General features: G+C 32.7%; 1 protein-coding gene across 4 annotated transcripts; it reads left to right on the top strand.

Moving 5' to 3' along the window:
• The first annotated feature begins 7,325 nt into the window (after positions 1–7,325).
• Positions 7,326–25,152, top strand: LOC143067048 (galactoside alpha-(1,2)-fucosyltransferase 2-like). Of its 4 annotated transcripts, XM_076240036.1 has the most exons (3): positions 9,600–9,710; positions 15,766–15,804; positions 20,220–25,152. In XM_076240036.1, the coding sequence occupies exons 1-3, from the start codon at positions 9,691–9,693 to the stop codon at positions 21,166–21,168; spliced, it is 1,008 nt and encodes a 335-aa protein (XP_076096151.1). In that variant the 5' UTR covers positions 9,600–9,690; the 3' UTR covers positions 21,169–25,152. The 4 variants fall into 4 exon arrangements, with proteins under 4 accessions (XP_076096152.1, XP_076096154.1, XP_076096153.1 ...); XM_076240037.1 differs by lacking the exons at positions 9,600–9,710; positions 15,766–15,804 and adding an exon at positions 7,326–7,444; XM_076240039.1 differs by lacking the exons at positions 9,600–9,710; positions 15,766–15,804 and adding an exon at positions 7,482–7,497 and having other exon boundaries at positions 20,218–25,152.
• The last annotated feature ends 400 nt before the right edge of the window (positions 25,153–25,552 follow it).

A 25,552-nucleotide genomic window follows, 5' to 3' on the forward strand; every position in this document is an offset into this window, starting at 1 on the left:
AAAACTAGATATCACTGGAATCAGAATGTTCTCTAGTTTATAATGAAATAAAAATAATGTGTACTTTTAATATATTAAAAATATTCCATCCAATGAACATGGGGGGAAAAAAGGTCTAATTTGAACATAAAAAACTTGAAACCAGGTCATGTGCACACCCATGAAGACAGGATCCATGCACATTTTACATAATCAAAACTGTATGAAATTTGTAGGTTTTTACCTGGCCTTTCAAAAAAATCTTGTTTCAGGGTACGGTTTCCTGCTCCGAAAAGAGCTACAGTGGCTGCAAATAAGTTTTCAATTTTCACTGCCAAAAAAACAGGATGTTTACAGTGTTGTCTCCCCTCAAAACATGTAAAGTTGATATAATTTAAAAAATTATTTCAATCATTCAACCTGTCATAATTGAAAGCTAATTAACTAATTATTACAATCAAATACAAAAAACATGATACTTTTTCACCAATTGAGTAAATAAACAGGGGTTTCCCTCCATGGTTATTTTTAGTTGGGGAATAACCCCTAGTTTTTTATACGAAACTGTTTATAGCACCCGTTATTCCCCAACTAAAAATAACCATGGAGGGAAACCCCTGTTTATTTACTCAATTGGTGAAAAAGTATCATGTTTTTTGTATTTGATTGTAAAAATTAGTTAATTAGCTTTCAATTATGACAGGTTGAATGATTGAAATAATTTTAAAAGTTATATCAACTTTACATGTTTTGAGGGGAGACAACACTGTAAACATCCTGTTTTTTTGGCAGTGAAAATTGAAAACTTATTTGCAGCCACTGTAGCTCTTTTCGGAGCAGGAAACCGTACCCTGAAACAAGATTTTTTTGAAAGGCCAGGTAAAAACCTACAAATTTCATACAGTTTTGATTATGTAAAATGTGCATGGATCCTGTCTTCATGGGTGTGCACATGACCTGGTTTCAAGTTTTTTATGTTCAAATTAGACCTTTTTTCCCCCCATGTTCATTGGATGGAATATTTTTAATATATTAAAAGTACACATTATTTTTATTTCATTATAAACTAGAGAACATTCTGATTCCAGTGATATCTAGTTTTATACAAGTATCTTTATTAATCAGTCCACCACTAAGGGTCACTTATGCATGGTCCCTCAAAATGTGACGTCATAGAAAAAAACTGTTGATTGCACCCTTAGGTCAATCCATTGCTGTTGTAGACATATTTAGCTAAGTCCATTGCTGTTGAAGACATAATATTTAGCTCAGTCCATTGCAGTTGAAGATATGATATTTAGCTTAGTCCATTGCTGTTTATGACATGGTAGTAAGCTCAGTCCGTTGCTCTTTTTAAAGATGATATTTAGCTCAGTCCATTGCTTTTGAGGACATGATATTTAGCTCAGTCAATTGCTCTTTTTTAAGATGATAGTTTGCTCAGTCCATTGCTGTTGAAGACATATTTAGATCAGTCCATAGCTATTTTTAACCGGAGTTTTGTGACAAAAATGTCGGTTATTGATTTGGGAATGTACGGCGGGCGGCCGGGCGGGCGGCAATCAAATGTCCGTGCATTAACTCATGAACCGTTCAACCAAAGCTTTTAAAATTTTAATATGTTGTTACTGACAACTAAATGAAGGTCAAGTTCAATAATGGCGGTTTTGACTTTTACCGTTCAGGAGTTATGGTTCTTGAAAGATTGAAAAATGGAGTTTCCAGTTGTGTCCGTGCATTTACGCATGAACTTTCTACCAAAGCTTCCCAAATTTTAATATGTTGTTACTGATGACAAAATGGAGGTCAAGTTCAATAATGACGATTTTGACTTTTACCGTTCAGGAGTTATGGTTCTTGAAAGATTGAAAAATGGAGTTTCCAGTTGTGTCCGTGCATTTACGCATGAACTGTTCTACCAAAGCTTCCCAAATTTTAATATGTTGTTACTGATGACAAAATAGAGGTCAAGTTAAATAATGACGATTTTGACTTTTACCGTTCAGGAGTTATGGTTCTTGAAAGATTGAAAAATGGTGTTTCCAGTCGTGTCCGAGCATTTTCTCATGAACCATTCAACCAAAGCTTTTGAAATTTTTATATGTCGTTACTGATGACAAAATAGAGGTCAAGTTCAATAATGACGATTTTGACTTTTACCGTTCAGGCGTTATGGTTCTTGAAATATTGTAAAATGGCGTTTCCATTCACGTTGTTGCATTTACTCATGAACCATTCAATCTAAGCTTTTCAAATTTTAATATGTTGATACTGATGACAAAATGGAGGTCAAATTTGATATTGACGATTTTCACTTTCACCATTCATCAGTAATGGTTCTTGTGATATTGCCAGGACACAAATAAATATTAATAAATCCGGTTTGCTGTCGTTGTGACAGCCTCTTGTTAATACATGATATTTAGCTCAGTCCATTGCTGTTGAAGACATGATATTTAGCTCAGTCCATTGCTCTTTTAAAGATGGTATTTAGCTCAGTCCATTGCTGTTGAAGACATGATATTTAGCTCATTCCATTGCTGTTGAAGACTTGATATTAAGCTTATTACATTGCTGTTGAAGACTTGATATTTAGCTTATTACATTGCTGATTTAGCTTAGTACATTGCTGTTGAAGACAATGTTGAAAAATACAATGAGTACGGGAAAATTTGCATATCCATACAAGAATTTGCATCAAAGGACATTCTTATTACTTAAAAGACCTGAAAGAAACTACATTACTCTACTTTTCAAACAGAATTTATTTTTTTGGCAAAAAATGTCTTATTGTGATAAATTGTGAAATACCAAAATAGAAGTTGTGAGCCATTTACTTTGTAAAACAAGTGGTTGGTATGAGCCACTCAAATAGGTCTAGGGGGTGGATATAGCCATTTTAAAAAGGAATTCCAACCATGTGTCCCAATTCAAAAGCATTGATCATAAAACGATGGGGGTTTCAACCCCTGAAACCCCATTGATTCGCCACTGAGGTAACTATTTCCAGCTTCATGCTGGAAGATAAGGCCATCCCTTCCACAAGAAGATTGAGAGTAATTTTTCCTGGTGCCTGCAGTTTATTATAACAGATGTTAATATTTTTGGGTAAAGATTGCATGGAATGCAATCAAAACCCTATGGTTACTAACTTGATATCTTAATCTTTCAAGGCTCATCACTGTCTTTTTGATACACGAAATATAGTGCATTTAATTGATCATAACATTCTATACATCCAATTTATGAATATTTACAGAAAATCAATGTAAATATATTCTCAGATATTCAAGTCACAAAACGATGTTACATCTGGCAAGAAAATTACATAACTTGTGCAAGGTTCAGGAATATAATATCTGTTTTAATAATATAAATATGTTATTGTTAAAGTCGTCTTTAAAAATTATAGTTATCTCCCATTGTCCAGAATTCTAGCTTCAACCATAGCTGTATTGTTGCAATAATGCCGTGCATTACTTAAGTTTAACGCCCACTGATCTTTACCCTTCAGTGATTACAAGCACTTTGATTGTATCTGATTGCTACAAATTAAAATAAGATTCATTTATCGTGAATCTTAGAAATAGTCACGTTTTGTATCTGATTGCTACAAATTAAAATAAGATTCATTTATCGTGAATCTTAGAAATAGTCACGTTTTGTATCTGATTGCTACAAATTAAAATAAGATTCATTTATCGTGAATCTTAGAAATAGTCACGTTTTGTATCTGATTGCTACAAATTAAAATAAGATTCATTTATCGTGAATCTTAGAAATTGTCACGTTTTGTATCTGATTGCTACAAATTAAAATAAGATTCATTTATCGTGAATCTTAGAAATAGTCACGTTTTGTATCTGATTGCTAAAAATTAAAATTAGATTCATGTATTGTGAATCTTAAAAAATTGTGACGTTTTGTATCTGGCGGCTTGTCATGATTCAGTATTAATGGAGTATTATTTAGTCCTGAAGACAACCCTTGTGTCCACTGTTAAAGCCTTTGCTGTCACTTGATACTTGGTGTCCTACAATTCTAAACGTTTTTCAAGTTTTTGCTGCCAAAACAACTCAGTTAAAACAGCTCGGCAAAATTAAATTTCTGATTTGAAATCATATCCAATATTGACACTTGTTTAAAATATCTTTCTGTTTACATTTATTAGAAGGCAGTGTTACCTTTTGAATTAAATATTTCATCCACAGTACTACTAGTAGTAAGTTATGGTTGCTCTCTGTTATGCACAGTGTGTCGGTCTGGTACAAAGCAGGGTTAATATTCATATTACAAAACATGTTCTCGACTTGAATGTATGCATATTAATTTGCCACTGGATGGAGATCAGCTGGGTATCCATCACCATCATCTTAGGTACTGTGACCTTGCACTTTACTGACCATCTTTTTAAGAGGCATTCTCAAACGAAGTGAATGTGAAATTAGACATGGTTAAAGCTGGGAACAGTATATCTAAAATATATATGTTCCTGGTTAAAGTGATTGTGAATTTAGACATGGTTAAAGGCATCATATACACAAATTATTGCTGTTGTTTAAGAGTTACATATATTCCTGCTGGCACCCTGACCTATTAAGACTATAGAATAAAACGCGTTTTGTCATCAAATACGACATTTCCAAAACAAATTTTGTAAAAGTTATACATACGGATTATAAGACAAGATGTGTCATATGGAAACTTGAATTTGAACTTTTGACAACAAAATCAAGATGGATCCAACGAGACATTCATAAACTTTAAGTATTCACTGTAAAATATTTTTATGGGTTATATCAGCCCAATCATATTCTGTAAACAAGTAGTAGGTGTGACTATAACAACATCCATAATGTGAAACTGTTTTAGGTACAAAAAAAAAACCATCACTTGTAGAATGTTTTGAGACTTAAAATTGCTGTTTTTCTTTTGTCAAAGGAGTAGGTTCAGTAAGACCCCTTTTTGGCCCCAAAATATAACAGTTTTACAAAATTGTGAAAATGTAATCTTTTAACTATTTACTGGAAAGTAAAATGATTCTTCTACATAAATATGGGCTTTTTTTGACAATACAATGCATATATATATAGGGTACTAGCATCATTAAGTCATGCTAAATTCCCGAAATGTTCACAATTTTAGCATTTTAGTTAAATTTTAGACGGTTTCCGTCTTAATTGAAAGTGGCCGCATTCGTGTTCATTCATAATATTGAAATGTAAGTTGTATTTGATGATTATACATAACATATATAAAGGTTGAGGATGAACACGGATGCGGCCACTTTCATTTTTGACAAAAACTATCTGAAAAGTAACTTTTTTGGCATATTTGATCGATTTTTCATATTTAAGCTTGAATCGGAGCGTTTTTAAAGACTAAATCAGTTAAAATCCCTCACACAAACTAATTGAATCAATTGAAATAGACACTTAAGTGTTTAAAAAGTGTCCAAAATCTTTCGTTAGATGAACCTGAAATTTGAGGCCAGAATCGGTTCTTACCGGACCTACTTCTTTAAAATCCCCAATAGTTTTCCGAAGGAAAAGGTTATTTGGAAATGTGTATGTTGTTATTTATTGATATTTGATTTCATATAAATAGAATATATTTACTATTTGGACTTTGTAGGCAAAAGTAAATGCCTAAAAAGGGAAATTAAGTGTAGAAAATTTTATTAAAACAATAGCAACTTCTGTTATGCACAAACTGAGTGAAATTTCGAATTCAAACTTAAATTGTTCGTTGACACTGAGACTTCTATAACATTGACACAGCAGTGGCGGATCCAGAGGGTGCGTAGAGGGCGTACGCCCCCCCTTTTTGCTTAGACTTTTTTTTTGTAACATCATCATGATTAACCAGACTAGACTTCGTGAACTTTGCCGTTTAATTTTTATGCAACAATTCTTTACTTATAAAAATATTTTTCGCTGGTATTTACTGAGTGTCAAAGTCATGTGATTCGCTATGGTCATGGTGGAGTTGACCAGTGGGTCGAAAACACGTCACTCAGTCATTTTGAAATCCAAGTTACAGCCCCCAGCTGAAGATGACAATCATGGTACCTTCAGAGCGACACAGGATTCACCAAGAACATATTGACCTCTATTTCAGTATTCCACCAAACAGAAAGTAGACTATTACACTCTCAGGAAAAAAAAGTCCCACAGCAATATTATTTTAATAACTACGAAAACATGTATAACCCCAAACGCCCCAGCCTATTCTAAAATAACATGGCTAAAAAATGATCCACAGTCAGTATACGCTCTAGATATATTTAAAGTCTAAAGTACGAACCATTTTATTGAGGAGGCACTCCGAAATCTGAGATATTTGAGAGAGAAAAAAAATGCCTCTGATTTTTGCCTTAAACAAAAATTCTGGCCGTATCTGGATTGAAAACAATAATCTTGTCCAATTTTTTGCTATTAGAAACGAAAATTTCCAACAGAATTATTTAGCATTAAATGAACATGATGAATAAAAACGGGCGTATTTTTTTGTGTGTCTGACCGGAATGCCTGTATCGCCGAACTGATATATTGAATACATTTTTCAGTCAAGAACATACTGCAACCTGTCTAATGGGTGTGGCCTTTATGTCTCCATTTGTATCCGTCATTCATAAATTCGTTTTCATTTCAGACTCATTCGTAGCCTTTGGTTAATTTGGAACCCCTCACTTCCCTTAAATTTGTTGGGGTGAAACATATCAACCAAATATTTGGATAAAAAATGCTTGTATGTCTTTTTTTTAACTCGTGTCGGTCGTATTGTAAATTAATTGAATAGCCATGCGTATATCTTGTTTACAACTAGAAATCTGTGAGGTTATGGTAACTTAACTTACAACAAACCGGCGAGAATTTTCCATGTCTATTTTTTACTGACAATTCCCACATCAAATATCAGTGCATAGCTCTGGATCCATACTATCATTTTATTGATATACAATTAATAGGGAGAATACAGCATAAAAAATGTCCAACCCTAACACTTTACAGCGACTATAAAATATATACATGCCCCACGCCAGGAACCGTTTTAAAAGTGCATATTACACTTATTTTATGTTTCTTAGCCCCAAAAAGGTCTCAAAAATTAAATTCTGGATTCGCCCCTGCACACATATTAAATAGTAAATTCTTTTTGGAGCGTCGCCATCGCTTATAATCAAGGATATGCCTAAAACTGTTTGAAACTTGACGTTAACGTTGCCGGGTCGATGGTGCAGATAATCGGACTATTTTGATCTATTTTGTATTAAAATATACATCCTGTTTATAGATTAAGTAGACATACATAATTATTACTTACTAGATGTAAAATTAGTTTCATTAATATAAACAAGAGGATATATACAGGTTCTATTACATGTTAGGCGGTGGTCAAGGTTGCAAATGGTAATATTACCAGACCAGCTTATCGCACAGAAAAACAAGACGAAAACATGCAGGTAGGAAAATTGCGCTAGAATAGTACCGGATGAAAAACAAGACTAAAACATGCCTGTAGGAAAATTACTCTAGAATAGTACCAGATCTAAAACGGTACTTCAATTCATTTTGTTATTATTTTCATTTGGGTATAGTTCTCAGGGGCGGATCCAGCCATTTTAAAAAGGGGGGTTCCCAACCCAGAATAAAAGGGAGGTTCCAACTATATGTTCCCATTCAAAAGCATTGATCGTCCAAAAAGGGGGGTTCCAACCCCCGGAACCCCCCCCTCCTGGATCCGCCAATGGTTCTTTTGAAATCCAACGAATAGTGTAACTTCCAACCCTAAAATGTCAGTAATTGTAGGTGGAAACAACAAACATGTAGCATATTCAAAAATTATTTGAAACTTTGAGCCCAAAAATATGTTCAAAAACATCCATCATTACTGAGAAATAATTTTTGATATGACCGGCTCACTAATTATACAATGATATGTAAAAGGGCAAATTCATGAACGAATAGACAGTAATGAAGCTTATGCTCGTAGTAAATTCAAGTTGACCCTTGCCCTTAAGTAAATCAAATGTATTTAAACTTCTTTGATTTGCGTTTTTGACTTTGATTGAAACAACAGACTGATGTTCAGTGGTGATCGTTTGTTGAAGTGGTTCATAAGCGTTTCCGCCGTCGTGTCTTTTATATAGACCGTTGGTTTACCTCCCGTTTGCATTGTTTTCCACTAGTCATTTTTGGGCCCTTTATAGCTTGATGTTCGTTGTGAGCCAAGGCTCAGTCAAGATTGAAGATCGTACTTTGACCAGAATAGAAGTTACTTTTACAAATTGTGTCTTGGATGGAGATTTGTCTCATTGGCACTCATACCACATTTGCTTATCATGACCAATGACTAGGTATATATTGTATTTAAAATATATCCGTGTCATATAATGATAGTTAATTCTGTAAATGGCCCACAAATTTAAACTTTTGACTCGTATCTGAGAATAGTTTACCAACATATAATGTACCCGCTCGCATACAGTATCTTTGGCTATCAATTATTTATTTTTTAGTTTTTTAACACTCTTCAGTTGAGAACTGAGTAAATCCATAATAGCGCTTCAAATGTACCAATTTGATTACGAAACCATATCCCTTATTATTATTTTTTCTGATTTTGGGAGACACCTTTAGTGCCATATTTAGTTTTGCCAAAATGTCTAACATAATGGTCTCAGCCTGAGTCAGTCTCTCTCTTTTTTAAACACGCGTTCGAATGATCAACTTTGATATTTTGTTTTTGTTTCACTGCTGCTTAGGCTATTGAATTTGCCAGTGTTTTAAAAGAATTAGACCGTGTTGATTTTGGATTTTCATGTTTCTTAGTAAGTTTAATCTGACACTACTCACGATAGGCATTTTTTCTTGTTTTTTTTTTTCTTTGTGAAAAGTTTCAATAATGTTTAAAATGTTTGTTAATTTTAATACAGAACTCAAATTAAATTTATTTATTAAGAATCTATAATAACAAATACATAAGCTTTATTTAGCGTCTGCATAGTATACAAAAAAGGGAACTTTGTTTACCATCTTATATCATCTAAATCAGTTGATGAACCAGGGCCGTCAAAGAACGTCTCGTCCTTTTTCTAAAAAAAAGTTCATGGGAAGGTACCAAGACCTTGTTGATAACTATTCCGTATGAACTTCACAAATAATACATGATGGTCTTGATGTATAGATTCTGCGTACTGATGTTGTTCTGTTAAATTGTTCCTTTTAAAATTGTTACACGATGATGACTGCTGTACCAATATTTTGACTATTTTATTTATTATGTCTCTTTAGTTTACGCATCATTTTAAATATAACGGAATTTGATGAGACAGTCATCGAAGTGAGAGGGTTAGCGCTATAAAACCAGGTTCAATCCACCATTTTCTATATTTGAAAATGCCTGTACCAAGTCAGGAATATGACAGTTCTTGTCCATTCGTTTTTGATGTGTTTTGTTATTTGTTTTTGCCATGTGATTATGGACTTTCCGATTAGATTTTCCTCTATGTTCAGTTTTTTTGTGATTTTACTTTTTTTACTGAATTCCTTCAAAAGCTTTACGTTTCCGATCCGAATAGACCTTACAATTAGATTTATACTGACTGGTTTCCAATATTTTACCTTTGTGGTATGCAGGATTGTTATTGGATTCACAACATCTTTCCAGTAGAAGCAGAAATGTAAAACGCCAAAAACAGAGAAGACGATGATCTCGTTTGGCAAAAGGTTAATTAATTCAGATTTGCACCAATATGATTTAAAAAAAAAAAGCAAAATACATCTTTTAGTGACTAATATAACGAGCGAACAACTCTTTACCCGACAATCTTCAACACCCGACATGATATATCACTGAGTTCGTGGTCTAGTGGTTAAGACCGATGGCTACAGTGCTGAAGGTCCCGAGTTCGATTCTCACTCGGGGTGCTAAAAATATCAGTACATCAGAAGGGTAATTTTCACCCTCTCACACACATCTCTGGTACCCACACCGGAGTTTAAACTAGAATGGGTACTTTGGGGGCCTCGGTTGGTCAAAGTTGTCCCCTACTTTGACCAGGAGATCAATCTTCTGATATCTCTCTGGTTTGTCTGTTTCCACCGAGTGGCCCGGTGGTTCTCTCCGAGTACTTCGGCTTCCTCCACCATAATAACAGACTTCCCGGTGTCCTACACGCTCCCTTGGGCGGTGTCGGGTGGGGATTGTTCTGGTGGTGGGATAATATTGTAAAGGACACATCTCCATTAATCCTTAGGGAGTGTACATGGATCCGCTGTACCCTTGCAGTCAATCAAGGGGTGCGTCTACATTGGCGGAATCTCGAGTACATACATACATACATACTGACACCAGTACTGGTTAAACTTAATATACATCATCATGTATCAGCAGAGGCTGGTAATGGGGGTACCTTCATTACGAATCAAGGTAAAAATTCTTTAATGACGTTAAGGGCATCCGATACAGTTTCTCGATAAAATGTCATTTTTATAATTTTGTAATATGTTGTAGGCCTTGGCGAGTTATAAAATAAAACACAAAATAAAACATAGGTCACCGTGCTTGTTTTCGAGAAAATTGAGGCTGAAAATTGGGGATTTGTGCAATTTTGTAAAAAAATTAGGCAATGTTATAAATTTTTTGGAGCAGATATTTTTCGTCGTAAATTATTAAGATCGGGTTCAATCTGAAGCTGTGATAAGTGACAAAAAGGAAAAAAATAAATCGCTACACGAATAACTATACAATTATTCAAGCCTTGCTTGTCATTGCGGACCAGATCCTCAAAGTGGTATTTTTTTAAACCTAAAAAATTGGAAATAAACTGTTTCTGAAAATGTCATTTTTATCATTTTTCTGCATAAACTGCATTTTGTCATGCTTTTTCGTAATCTCAAATAAAAAATATAGGTCACCGTGCTTGATTCCATGATAAACGCGATTTATCTTAAAAATTGCGTCCCCCCTTTGTAACCTCAACGTTAGCGCTAAAGTGCACGACGTCGCTGGCAGACAATTTCGACGTTAGCTCTGCAAATTACCGGCGACATTTTTCAGATGTATAAATATTGCTTGTAAAGTACTATCTATAAATTGGTAATATTGTTTCCGGAAATAAATCACGTGAATAACAAATACCTCTCTGTTTGTGGTCTGAGTGAGAAACATCTCAAGAAAAGTTATTACGGACTGTTGATAATTTTTACGGCTTTTAAAATTAAAGACTCGGCAATTTAAAACTTGTACATTTACTGTACACACTCGTATATTATTTCATACCGTATGTTGACCTCTAGATTTATATTGTTTTGTTTGGTTGGCTGCTGATTCATTACAAATATTCCTTAAAATCCTTTTATTCACGTTTTAATCACTGAGAAATCCGCTTTTGTTGATACGAATTAAAAGTTAACGTCGTTTGGACAGTAAATCAAATTTAACGCGCATTGCAATTCGAATTAGAATTTACGTTAGTACGTAAAACATTTCGAATGCGAATTAAACTAATTCGAATTAGTTAATGCGAATCGAATTCGAATTACGTGTGAACTCAGCATTATCCTGCAAACTTTTTTTTTTTGTACATAAATTGCAGCACATAAATTAGGCCGTTACTTTTCTCGTTTGAATTGTTTTACATTGTCATTTCTTGATCTTTATAGCTGACTATGCGATATGGGATTTGCTCATTGTTGAAGACCGTACGGTGACCTATAGTTATTAATTTCTGTGTCATGTTTGTCTCTTGTTGAAAGTTGTCTCATTGGCAATTATACCACATCTTCTGTTTTATGTGGTCAGAAAACAAAAGCAAAATCTTATAAAGGAGAATCCTCAATTTGCTCAAGAATGCTTTTGTCCAAAAAATGAAACTATAACTTTGAAATTTTTTGATTAGGCAAAAACGATTGGATTAGTTGCGATTAAAATCCTTCTCTCATAGCGTAATTTTATTGGTCAATAACTATATATTTTTTCACCATATAGCGCATACATAAAATATCGCAAGTCCATTCCTCTGTCTGTCCTTCCGGTCCTTCTTGTTAATTAAATTTTTCAAGTGTACAATTCTTGCTAACTTTCTATAAAACTGATATCGTATGGACACGCTCGAAAATCAGTGCATATCAACTATTCTTTGAAAGAGTTATGCCATTTGGAAATATTGATTATATTGGAAATTGCATTGTATTTGCTGTCATTCCGTCATTTCTCTAACATATTTATAAAAAAATATAAAGAACAAAATAAACAGCTGCGCTACGAGTGCATTATACGCCGTCGTCTTATGAAAAAAACATAATACATATTTTTAAAATAACACGGGGGTTGTACAGGAAGTCATTCTAAGTATATCTTGACTCATTCATTATTCTTGCTCAATAAGAAGTTTGTATATCACAACATGTTTTATATGATTCCCAAATTAAAGCTCAATAAAAATTCAAGAACTCAAAAATGAATTAAAGAATCATCACGCAAAAGTATACACATCTTAAGAATCTAATTTAATAATTTAACTAAAAATTGTGTGAAGTTTTATAATACTTTCTGAGATACGGCGCGACATGTGAAAACCCCTTTTTTGTCATAAACTCAATAACTCTAAAATCACAACTTTGAATCATTCAGACATCCTCAAAAAGTATATACAGATCTTCAGATTAATATAACTAAGAAGTGTGTAAATTTTTAAGCAATAGTCATAAATCGTATTTGAGATACAGTGCGAACTGTGAAAAAAACCTGTTTAAGTTACAAAGTCCTGTAACTCAAAATGTTCACCAAAAATTAAACAAATCGTTTGACCATCATGACTGAAAAGAACCATGTTGTTGGCTATTGCCTTTTGTTAGATAAAATAGGTGCAACGTGGAAGAAATAAGAACTTTGTTCTTTTAGAAAAGTTGTATCATTGTTTATATTAGCGGCGTGTACCCACATTTTCGGTATTAGTTTTAAAATATCATTGGTTTCCTGTGCTGCAATAAAATGTCATGGATGATGAATAATAATAAAAATGATAATTGACATGCACCCAAAGGGTCAGTCGTCTTCAGATTGCTCACTATACGCGATATTTTGTTGAAGATCTCAAAGAAACAGTAATTTGTTTTATTAGACTGTTATCCTGTTAGAATGAAATGCACTAATATTAATGGCGTAGAAGTTAGCATGCAGGAGAAACAGAAATTGGAGCATCGAATTTCCACATTACGTTTCTTATTACGGAACATTACACGCATTACGTCCTGCAAAAAGTGACGTTTTGCAGGAATTCAAACGCTTAACGTCGCGCCAAGAGTTAACTCCCTTGAAACTGTATCGGATGCCCTTAACAGTATTTTTGTTGTGCATAACTATAAAATGTACACTTTCTTTCGAAAAGAAAATTGACTGATTTTGATGAAATTTTTCAAAAATGACGGTAACGATCAGGATAGTTTGACGAAACACAGTAAAAATTTAACCCATTGGACGCCAACGGTAGTTGAAAATGACCGTTTGACGCCTGACGATGAAGGGCATTACTACCCTCGTATAAGGATATATAATAAGCCGTTAAGGTTGTCAGAGACATATATGAGTCATATGTGAGTTTGTGGTATTTGTGGGGTACGTCTAGAATACAACAATGGCTGACTAACAATGCTTTAATAACTAAAGGGGAGTAACTCTGATACATAAGTATGGAACACAATACATGACATCTCCCTTTTTAAAGTTTTTAAAGTTCGTTCTCAAGATGTCTATTTCTTATTTACTAAATTAAACAATTTGAATATCAATTATTAGTAAAATTAATGTCTTTCTTTGACTAGAAAATTTAAGAAAAATGTAACTAACTACTATTAACTACTGAATTGAACAAATTAACAGTTTTTTGTATTTCACACAAAGTGTTCTGTGAGGTACGCAGGTTTCCTTGAGATGCGTCCAGATCTTGTTACAGTTGTCGGCTCGGTCCGACGGCGTGGAAGCTTGGTTTAGTGTTTCTTGCTGATTGTGGTTTACAACAGTTGGCGGTTCGCAGTCGATTGAATTGTCCACCATTGGAAACTCAAGGTCATTTTGTGAATTGTCCTTGTTAAACACTTTTTCGTTGGTTTTTAAGATGTGTTTTCGGTTTCGTCGATAAAGTTTATCATTTTCGGCGCGTAACACATAGGAACGTTCACTGTGTTCTGTGTCAACTAATGCTGGTTCCCAAGTACTTTTATCTTCTTTCTTAAAGCGGACAATTTCTCCTGGCGCAATACTCAGTAACGGTTTCAAAGTTTTGTCATAATAGTGTTTTTGATGTTTTTGACGTTCCATTAGTTCTTTTTGTTTTGATCCAAAAGCTTTTGGCTTGAGAAGTTCCGTTGACATGGGAAGTTTTGTCTTCAACTGTCAGTTAAACAACAACTGTGCAGGTGACTAACTAAAAGGGAGTAACTCTGATACATAAGTTAAGGACACAATACATGACAGTATTGTGTTTAAGACCCATGGCTACAGTGCTAAAGGTCCCGAGTTCGATTCTCACTTGGGGTGCAAAAAATGTCAGTAAATGTTCATCAGAACCACTTGGCGCAGAGTTCGCGAAAAGTGGTGGTCCTCAGTATTTTACCACCAAAATGTTGCATAGGACTGACACAATTTTAGTATTTTTCAATGAAATTAATAGTGAGGACCAGCAGATTTTCTTTCAAGGACCACCAGGGAAAAAAAGATTTCGGGAACTCTGCTGAAGTTGGGTGATTTTAATCCTCTCAGAGGGAGGTCAGACCTTTATCATGATTTCCGGAACAAGTGTTTTTAAGCTTGGGATCTCTGGATTTTGGAAATGATCCTTTTGGGATCTGGGAATTCTTTTTGTCGAATTTCGGGATGTTGGATTTAAATTACTTTAAATTTTGGAACCTTTGGATTTCTGGATTTCGTGATCAGGATCCCCTCCAATCCCCTCTCACACACATCTCTGGTACCATGACCTGGGTTTAAACTATAATCTGTACTTTGGGGGCCTCAGTTGGTCAAAGTTGCTCCCGACTTTGACCTGGAGATCAATCTGCTAATATCTCTTCGGTTTGTCTGTTCCAGCCGTGCAGCCAGTTGTTTTTCTCCAAGTAGTCTGTTCTTGGGCTTTCTCCACAATAATAACAGTTTCTGCACGGTGTCCTAGCACTCCCTCGTGTTGAGGTGGGAATTGAGATTTGTCCTTGTAAATACGTTAGTGACACATTTCCATTAATCCCTATAGGGTGTATACAAGGATTCCACTGTACCCTCGCAGCTCTTGAGTGGCGCTCTGTAAACATAGGGATCTACGTACAAACACACACATTTACATTTTTGAATGATTCACATGGAGCTCTTTGTCTCATTTTCTACGTATTTCGTATTGTGTGGTAAATGTATACACAAATACTAATATGTTTATTGGCACAAACTCATTAATAATAAATGATTAAGACCTATGGCATTACATATAATTATATTAATTGACATGGTAGACTGAAAGGCATCTTGGCTAGCCAAGGGTTACGATCCACGTCCGCTCTCTTCACGTGAAGAGAGCGGGAGTGGATCGTAACCCTTGGCTAGTGAAGATGACTGAAAGGTTTCATGATAACATATAATGCTAGAATGAAAAGTTACATATTGATGTATCATATTAGTTCACTATTTCTTATATTTAGACACTCTGATATGAAATACACTATTTTCCATAAGATCTGGAGTTGCTTTCTATTTTTATTGACTATTTTGTTATGCATGTTTTATTAATTTCAGATTGTATACAAAATATTCCTACTATAGGATAGTATATAAGTGAGTGTTTTACACATCAATACACATAGTATTTGAGCAACAAGCATTTCATCTTAAATACAAAGTAAAAATAGTTTAATATGATGATCATTCAAGTCAATTTTATATATTTGCCATAAACTGAACATGTATACATATATAGGATGCCACTTAATGACAATTAAAAAAAATATGTGTTGCTGATAGGAAAACCCATTTTGGAACATTAATGAGGATACATCATACAGGATTGTTTTATGAAACTTGTGGTTGTCATTGGTTCATATCTGTCATATTTGTTTTTCATAAATTGTTTTGTTATGAATGAGACCGTTTGTTTTCTCTATTGAATTACAAGTTTCATATTTTTCATGTTGGGGCCTTTTATACATGTTATAGCCGAGCATAATGTATGGGCTTTTTTTTTGTTGAAGGTTGTAAGGTTACATTCATATTATTTGAAGTTTGGTGGATAGTTGTCTCATTGGCAATCATACCACATCTCCTTATTTTATATCAAGTGTACAATTCATGCCTGATTTTTATGAAATTTTCCTCATTGGAAATCTTTTGGACAATTTAAAAAAAATCAGTGCTGATCAACTATTTTAATAGAGTAATGCCCCTTGTAATTTCCACATAAAATTGCTATATACATGTACATTTAAGTGCTCTTATTTGTTCAATTTCTGCAATATATATAACTGATTGTTATACACCGCAAAAACAATTTGCTTTCGTATAATGGTATGATGTCACCGTCATCTGTGTCTGTGTTGTCTGAAGACACATTTGGTGTCCGGACAATAACTTTAGTTAAAGTGAATGGATCTCTATGAAATTTAATAAAAAGATTCAATACCTCAAAAGGAAGGTTGGGATTGATTTTGGGGATAATGGTCTAAACCGTTTTGCAATTAGGGGCCAAAAGGGGTCCAAAACAAGTATTATCTACTTTCAGGATATAAACTTGTGTAATAGTATTTCTCTATCTCTGAAATTGTACCACAATGTTTAATACCAAAGGTAAAAAGTTTGGATTGATTTTGAGGGTTATGGTCTCAAAGGTTTAGGAATTAGGGGCCAAAAAGGGGGCCCAAAAGTAATCATTTTTGTAGTTTTCAAACAATAACTTGTGTTTAAGTGTATGAATCTCTCTGAAATTATACCACAAGTTTCCATACCATGAAGGGATGGTTAGTATTGACTCTGGGGGTTATGGCTCAAAATGTTTTGGAATTAGGGGCAAAAAAAGGGGAAAATTAGGTTTTTGGTCAATGGACAATTAAGACAATTTAAAAGCAGTGTAAGGGAGGTAACTCAAAAATATTTATCAAACAATGTTGGGTATGTTTGGATTTTCCTCCCTTACACTACTTGTAAATTATGTATAAAGAAATGTCAGGTTTTGGACTAATTGCAAAAAAAAGGGGGGGGGAGAGGGAGGGGTGGTAGTAGTTTTCATTTTTTTTCCCCAAATTTCTCAAATTCCAAATTTTTGAAAAGTTTGAAGAAGAAATCTTTAATTGCACAATATTGCGCAATATATTTGTAAGATCTTGGCATTTGTTTTGTGTCCGAAACTCAAATTATGTCAAAAATTTTATCACAATCCAAATGCAGAGCTGTATCAAGCTTGAATGTTGTGTCCATACTTGCCCCAACTGTTTAGGGTTGGACCTCTGCATTCGTATAAAGCTGCGCCCTGGGGAGCACCTGGTTATATCAAACATTAATATCAGAAATCATGAACAATTTTCAAAAATAATTTTAAATGAACAGTTTTTAAAAGAGTTATGTCCCTTGAACATAGTAATTATATAGAAAATTTTATTGTAAGTGCCCTCAAGCCCAGATTTCTGGCAGGATTGTTTTGACATTTATATTAAAGATTTCTATTAGCATATTCTGGGACAAGAGTTATGTTCCAAAGAAAGAAAATTCTATTATATTTATAGAAATTAAATTGTAAGCACTCTCAAGTGTATTTGGTCAATGTCTTGGACAAGTTTGAAAATCAGTTCCAAAAGATGATTTTAAAAAGTGTATGCCCCTTTGATATATTAATTATATTTAAAACACTCCTAGATCTGCCACAACTTTTCCCTATGATTTTCAGTTAAGAGCCCTGATAAACATGACATGTGTCAACATCTTAAATAAATTGTCCTTACTTTAAATAATGATAAACAATTCTTCAAGAAAAAAAAAAATACATGTTCATGTTAACATAATTATAAATTGGGGTTTGAGGGCATTATCACATATTTTAAATACTGATTCGACAAGTTATTAATTTTGATATGAAAATGCTTGTTGTGCTACATTTTTTATATATTTATATATTTCCTTGATGAGTGATGTGCATGCTTAATCACAATCAGTACCATTTAGAAATCAATTTTATTTGAATTTTAATAAATCATTATTACTCTTAGAAACATAAAAAAAATCATATTTTGATACAAAAAAAAAGCTAAAATGGTATTGGTTTCAAAAAGAATAACAGCTACAGTAATGTTTATGATTTAATATGTAGAGTTTTTTAGACATTTAGTTTTGTTTGATTTTATGTTTTTTATTTTAGTTATTATTTTATAATTAGAATATTCATATTATTCAATGTTTGATACAATTCCCCTGTTATTTTAAGTTCACCTTGGTCTTATGGTGTACCTCTTAGGCAGTATAAATCTTTATAAAAAAGATGGTCACTCTTATCTTTTAGCTTCAATGAGTTTTGTTTCATACTTTTTAAGTTCTTTTTTTTCAGAAGACGGTTAAAAGCAGGGAGTCTGATCTGTATTTTATGCTTGGTTTATTCTGTACTAAGGTTGATGTCCAAATTCTCTTCAAGTATACATTTTGTACATCATGTACATGATGGTATACATATTTGTTTTTTGTTTCAAGTATACATTTTGTACATGTACATGGTGTTATACATATTTGTTTTTTGTTCTTTTTTTTTAGCATTAGTTAGGCCATTAGTTTTACTCACTTGAATTGTTTTACATTTGTGATTTTGGGGCCTTTTATTGCTGACTATGCTTTACTCATTGTTAAAGGCTTTGCAGTGACCTATAGCTGTTACAGTTGATTTCTGTGTCGTTTGGTCACTTTTGAAGAGTTGTACATTGGTAATCTTGCCACATTTTTTTTTTAATTCTTTTTCACTTTGATAATTATATTATTTATTAATATTATACACAGTTTATCCAGCCAATTTTGAACAGGTATAGAACTTCATAATTAAACCTGTTTGTATATATCTTTTATCAATTTAAGTGAATTTCACTTATCAAACATGATTTATATAACTACTTACATGACTTAGCTTTTGATATAGCCAGAGACATATACATATTTATATGTGTCTGATGTAGCCTTGCATTTTTTTCAAATCCTTTTTTCTAAATGTCGCTTATATAACCAAAGACAGTATAATAATAATGGTATAAAACTATATACATACACATTGTATATATTTTTTATCAATTACATATAAATATATTGATACATTTTTCAGTGTTGAGTAGAATAAAATCATTTATTGCTAATTTTCTCGTATATGCATAGTCTATTATTTTATAAAAAAAAATGATTTTCTTTTCTGTCTATAATTATTTTGTAATTAAACTGATTTGTATACTTTACAAATCCTTGAATTAAACAAATAATGTTATGAATATCCTGCATGTAGCCTCATTTCCATACAATTACCTTATAACACAGGTGAAATCCTATCCAGAGTGGATTGGATGTCTTTTGATTTTCTAGCTTGCCTGGCTCAACATGCTCAAAGGGTCAAGTAATCTTTTCTTATCACTTGTTGCATGAAATTGGTGAATTGTCCATTGCCTTTGTCATTTTCCTTAAACTTTTACAAAAATCCTTCCCTTCTGTATCTATATGGCCAAATTTATTTGAAAAAAATTATCAGCTATACAGAATCAACAAAAACAGAATTTTTTATTCTGAACTGTTCTAGTCTACAATGTTGGACAGTGTCCATTATTGAAAACACTCATAGATCTAGGTGAGCGACATTAGCTCTTAAGAGCCTACACACTTTTAATTGGTGTAATGATTCCCTCATGTATGTTTACTGTACATCTCCTTTTGTTCATACAGAATAGTAACTTGTATATGAGCATACTGAGCCAAACCGGCATTACTAGAATAAGCCAACCAATACTTAGAGTCAGTACATTTACAGAGACTTTATTTTAGCAAAAAATATTCTGTTTTCCTTACTCAAAGAGAATTAAATAATTTTGTTTAAACTTTCTGTGTTAGTAAGTACTTGTACAACATGGACACTAAACTAATTGACAAATTTACCCCAAAACAAAATTATTCTTAACATGAGATGTAATTTTTTAACAGCATTTTTTTTGTGAAGTTTGTTAACTATGTTTTTCTTTGTTTTACAGAAAAAGAATAAAAGAATGGACACTATTGTGTGGTTTGTTGATAGGAGTAGGACTTCTCCTTATGTACAGTTTGAGAACCCCAACAACAAGTACTGGAATCACAGTTGAAGTGGCAAGTTTGAGGAGAAACGAAGGAGCTGCTACTGTTACCTTCTGGGGAAGAACAGGGAACCATATGTTTGAATATTCCACATTGATAGGCATTGCTAAGCGTAACAATGTAACTCCAGTGTTAATTGAAGGTACTGGGTTATGGGATTGTTTTGATTTACCTATAAAAATGGGTAGAAAGTCGGACTTTAAAGATAGTAGAATATTGACAGAATACAGACCGGGTTATTATACTCCAAGACTTACTAAACTGGATCCTAAAGAAAAGTCATATATACAGGGATATCTACAGTCTTTCAAATACTTTGACGATGTAAAAGCAGAATTATTACATAAACATTTTATATTTAAACCTCAGTACGCAAACAAAGCAAAAGAATTCCTAGCAGATACTCGTAAAAAACTGAACAAAGAGCGTGCAGTGACTATAGGAGTACATGTAAGACGGGGTGACCTAGTGCGACAGAATAGGAAAGGGTATGCTGTTCCTCATATTCCCTACTTTTATAGGGCTATGAATTACTTCAGGAGAAAGTACACTGATGTCTTATTTATCATATGCACAAATGATTATCATTGGAGCATGGATAACTTAGATGATGGTCCAGACATATATTATTCCCCATATTACTCAGCCAGTTTGAATGGGTATTTAGATCTTGCTATTTTAGGCAGTATGGATCACATGATCATGTCAGCCGGATCGTTTTCTTGGTGGGCTGGTTACCTTACTGGTGGGACTGTAATCTATTTCCATGGTTACCCAAGAGAAAACACTGTCATGGGAAACACAACAAACAAACCAGATTATTATCCACCTAACTGGGTACCATTATAAACATTCCTTATCTGTAAGTTTGTGCCATTCCTGTTGAACTATAGGTGTAGGTGACACTGTAGCACGTGTATTGAGATTCCTGTTGAACTATAGGTGTAGCTGACACTGTAGCACTTGTATTGAGATTCCTGTTGAACTATAGGTGTAGCTGACACTGTAGCACATGTATTGAGGGATGACAGAAGAGGGGATAAAAAAATCTGCAACATTAAAGGTTGTAACATACGACATTTCAGAGATATACACTTCAGTTTAATTTATATAAAACAGAACATATAGCAAATGATCATTCCGAGCTTAACATTAAACAAAGTAGAAATTATGTTAACTTTATTTATATCATGTATGTATGGTACAATGTAACTGGTCAGGATTAGGCTTGTTTAATTGTTATGTCAATCATTGGAGCGTGGAGATTCAAAAATTAAGGGAAAAGTTACTTTAAGCTCATCTGCCCATACAGTTAATATGTTTGCAAGATTAAAGGCCCAATGACCCATAGCAAGGATGTATGGAAAAGGGGGAGGGATGGGGATATTTTAGAGTCATGATGCTCTGACTTTACTGAGCTAGTACAACTTCAATCTGAATCTCTGCTTTAATAGCCTTGAATTGTATTTATTTGTTTTCAGGGGGGAAGGGATCACTATAAGTTCTAGTGGTTTTTTAATTTAGCTTTAAAATCTGTAAAAGATAAAGAGAAAGTGTTTTAAAAAAATATGCAGCAAACCAAGATCTACAAATATATCATAAATTGAAAAAAAATAGTGGATTGACTCTGTAACTAGCAATTTTCCAGAATTTTTGCATTTATTGATTTAATGTTATTTTCTTGAAAAGTATGAAAAAAAATCATTTTCCAACAAAGTGATCAGCAAAATAAAATCTATAAATAAATCAACAAAACTGAAATTTGGAAGTGTTGAGCTATTGCTGATTTATTTCCTTTTTTGACAGTTTTATTGAATACAATTTTTTATAAAGAAAAACTGTAAAATAGCAAAAAAAAGGATAAGCAAGAAAAGAACTACAATGATAGATATTATTACAGATTTTATTTTCTTAAAATAACCTAAAACTTTTTTTTTAAATGTTGACTAAGGGGATCTGTGTCTCGCCTTATCACAATAACTGAGTGTTTAAAAGACGACTGCCACCCATGCTAATGATTTACATGTTACATATTTTTACCAGGTGAGCAATTAAGGCACCTGGGAGCCTCTAGTTTTAAAATATTCTGCCAACAATTTCACATTGACATGTTATTTGAACAAATGAATTAAAGATAAAAATGGTGCTACTATTGGTATATATAATTTTCATAATATTGTGCTTGTATTATTTTTACTTATGATCATGTTGATATTGATATATAAGACATATAATTTTGTTTTTATTTTATTTTATTTTTTCAAACATAAAATTTGTACACTTAAATTTTATTCTCTAGTTAAACTATCGTTATGTAATGATGGATTTTTATAAGCTCACCAAAGCATTTGAAATCGATTAGTTTTCTTCATTTGCTTTGATGATTGTGGTTCAAGGTTCAATTGACTAGTCAAAATTAGAATCCAATCATTGTGTGTTTTTGTGAAGCATTAAAACACTGAACTCATGGTGTTTTATGTGTTTATATGTTTTAATTCTGAATTTTATTATGAACTTTTTTAAAAAAAATGTAGCTTTTGTATAATAAAGGTTTTTCCATCAAATAATCCTTCTAAAGAAAGACTGTCATGCTTTCATGAACAAATAAGATTATACTATACATGTATGTTGTATTTACCCTCGCGTTCAGCCATCCTTATTTCAAAAATTTTATCTAAAAGTAAAGGTCATGATGAAGTCGCATTCAGCCTACTCATTTGTCATGGTAGGGAACAGTAAAATCAACCTGCATTGTTTTTGTTGTATTGGTTAATGTGAATTAAAAGTTTTTGTGTGTCACCTTGACTTGTATTATTAGAGCATGTATACAAATAACAGGCTATTATTTGAACTTGGAATTATTTTTAATAATGGAATTTGCTTGATTTCTTGTTATTGAATTTTTTAATAAATTCCATGTTTATTATGTACTGAAATGTTCTGTGCTGCGCACAACACTTTCTATTACAAAGAAAATGGTATATTTTCAATAGAATGTACTGTGCCGCGCACAACACTATCTAACCAAAATACAATGTATGGAAAGTGTTATTTTAAACCGCTCAAAAGATTATAATACCAAATTAAAAATCAATTCTTCAGAGAACAATTGAAGGTCTTTCCACCTTGATAATAAGATTGAAATTTAAAAAACGATGTTAGAAAATGTCACTCCTTGTTGATGTAATTTGGTTCTTCAAATTGATATGAAAAAATAAGATTAATAGGTATATGCAGAAGACTTAGTTGTTTTATTATGAACAGAAAATAATTTTTAGCAAAGGTCAAAATCTAGAACGTCAAATTGACCTTTGACCTTGACCTCAATTTCAAGGTCATAGGTCAGTGATCTCAAATCAAAAGACCCCAAGTCAATCATTTGTATGGTTGTAGAGAAATACTGATTTCAAATACATCAGGGGAGAAAACTCCTATAAGGGTTAACCAAAACACTTCGACTGAAATAGGTTGAAGTTGCTCCTTTTTGTAAACAGTTATTTAGCAAACACATCATATCATTAACTGTCACAGTTTCTTTTGAATAACGATAACAAGCAAAATTAAGAACATGACCTTGACCTTTGACCTTGACCTCAATTTCCTTCAAATGAAAAGTGGAAAGACCTAATAATAGCCTGTTAAATGTATATGCCATGATGTCATAATAGTATATGTATATTATATGCACAGTACTTGCCAAAATTAATAATGTTATTTATTTGTCTTCTAAAATTAATGTCATTGACTGTAATACTAACATTATTTTAAGTTTGTTTGACTGCAACATGGTGCTCTACTATAGTATACTCAGAGTTTCAGATTAATGTATGTTAGTTTTTAAAAAGTTTTTAGCATGATTTGTTCAGGATGAGTCAATTATTTTTTGCTTACAATAAGATCATTTTCATTAACCAAGTCATTATTGTTGCTATTGAGAAATAAGTCTTAAATTGTTATAAATGTGTTTTAAAGGGTAGTTAAATTATTTTATATATGTTTTGTGAAATATAGGTTTATGTTAAATACAATTTCTACAATACATTCATCTGACATCTGTCATTGTCAATACATTTTTCACATTTTCATTATATTTTCTCAAAACACGTATATCTAGTTTCAAGCAAAGTTTGAAGGAAGATGAAACTAATATTGTTCTAATACCAGAGGCAATATTTGGTTCCGATTGACCTTTTTCTTTAAAAAATCCTCCTCTAAAGCTACAAAGGAAAAGATTTTTTTTTTAAGAATTTATGATTGGTACATCCATTTCAAAAAGTAAAGTCAGATGAGTGATTCTGGCTCCTCATAGCCTATTATATACTTTGTGCTATAGAAAAGAGAAAAACTGATTACTAGTACTAATATGTGATTTATGTCCCATAGTCACACATGGCAAAGTGATAATTCTGTCTGTGAAAACAATCCGATCAAAGTAACTATGTTCTCTACTTTTGTTATTTTATAACAATTGAATAAAAAAATACCATTTAATTTTTATGTCAGTAACACAGGCACTTGTCTCAGAAAAAAAATTCCTATATACCTTTATATAAAAGGTATATAGGATTTTTTTTCTAAGACGAGTGCCTGTGGTCAGTAAATATCTTCCTAATAAAGTATTTGTTTTAAGTTATTTTATTGCATAAAAGATGTTTAGTTTAGTTTTAAAATGGTATATTATTTTCATTTTATAATCTTTACATTACAGGGGGCAAAACTTGACTTGACTTATGCTGTAATTTTATACTTTGGACTATCTTTATGAATGTGTATCTTTTTTCCTGTGCAATGTTTATGGCAATTTGTTATTTAATCATTAAACTTTGTAATGTATTATTGATTTATTTAACTTGAACTTAAAAACTCTGTTTCATTTATTAATATTCAGTCATCACACTGTTTTGAGGGACATCAATCCTATGGCAACATAAACCGTGTATTAAGACTATGTTGAACATATCTATCACATTGAACTTTATTTAGAGGCAATAAAGAGCCTGCGTAGCTCTTCTTGGTCAATGTACCTTTTAAACAAAGGACACCCATGGATTCATGACAAAATTGTGTTTTGGTGATGGTGATGTGTTTGTAGAACTTACTTCACTGAACATTGATGCTTACAATTGTCTCTCTCTATAATAAACTTGGCCTAGAAGTTTAAGAGGAAAATGTTTTGTAAAACTTCACAAAAATTTACAAAATTTACAAATTTTTTTTTAAAAATTGAGTAGAA

Source organism: Mytilus galloprovincialis, chromosome 3 (genome assembly GCF_965363235.1).
Source record: "Mytilus galloprovincialis chromosome 3, xbMytGall1.hap1.1, whole genome shotgun sequence".
NCBI classification, from domain to species: Eukaryota; Metazoa; Mollusca; class Bivalvia; order Mytilida; family Mytilidae; genus Mytilus; species Mytilus galloprovincialis.

Bases quoted from the DNA above. Each gene is read 5' to 3' on its own strand.
- LOC143067048 (XM_076240036.1), top strand. From the start codon at position 9,691: ATGATCTCGTTTGGCAAAAG. The intron at 9,711-15,765 runs GTTAATTAATTC...TATTAATTTCAG, and splicing joins ATGATCTCGTTTGGCAAAAG to ATTGTATACAAAATATTCCT. The intron at 15,805-20,219 runs GTGAGTGTTTTA...TTTGTTTTACAG, and splicing joins TACTATAGGATAGTATATAA to AAAAAGAATAAAAGAATGGA.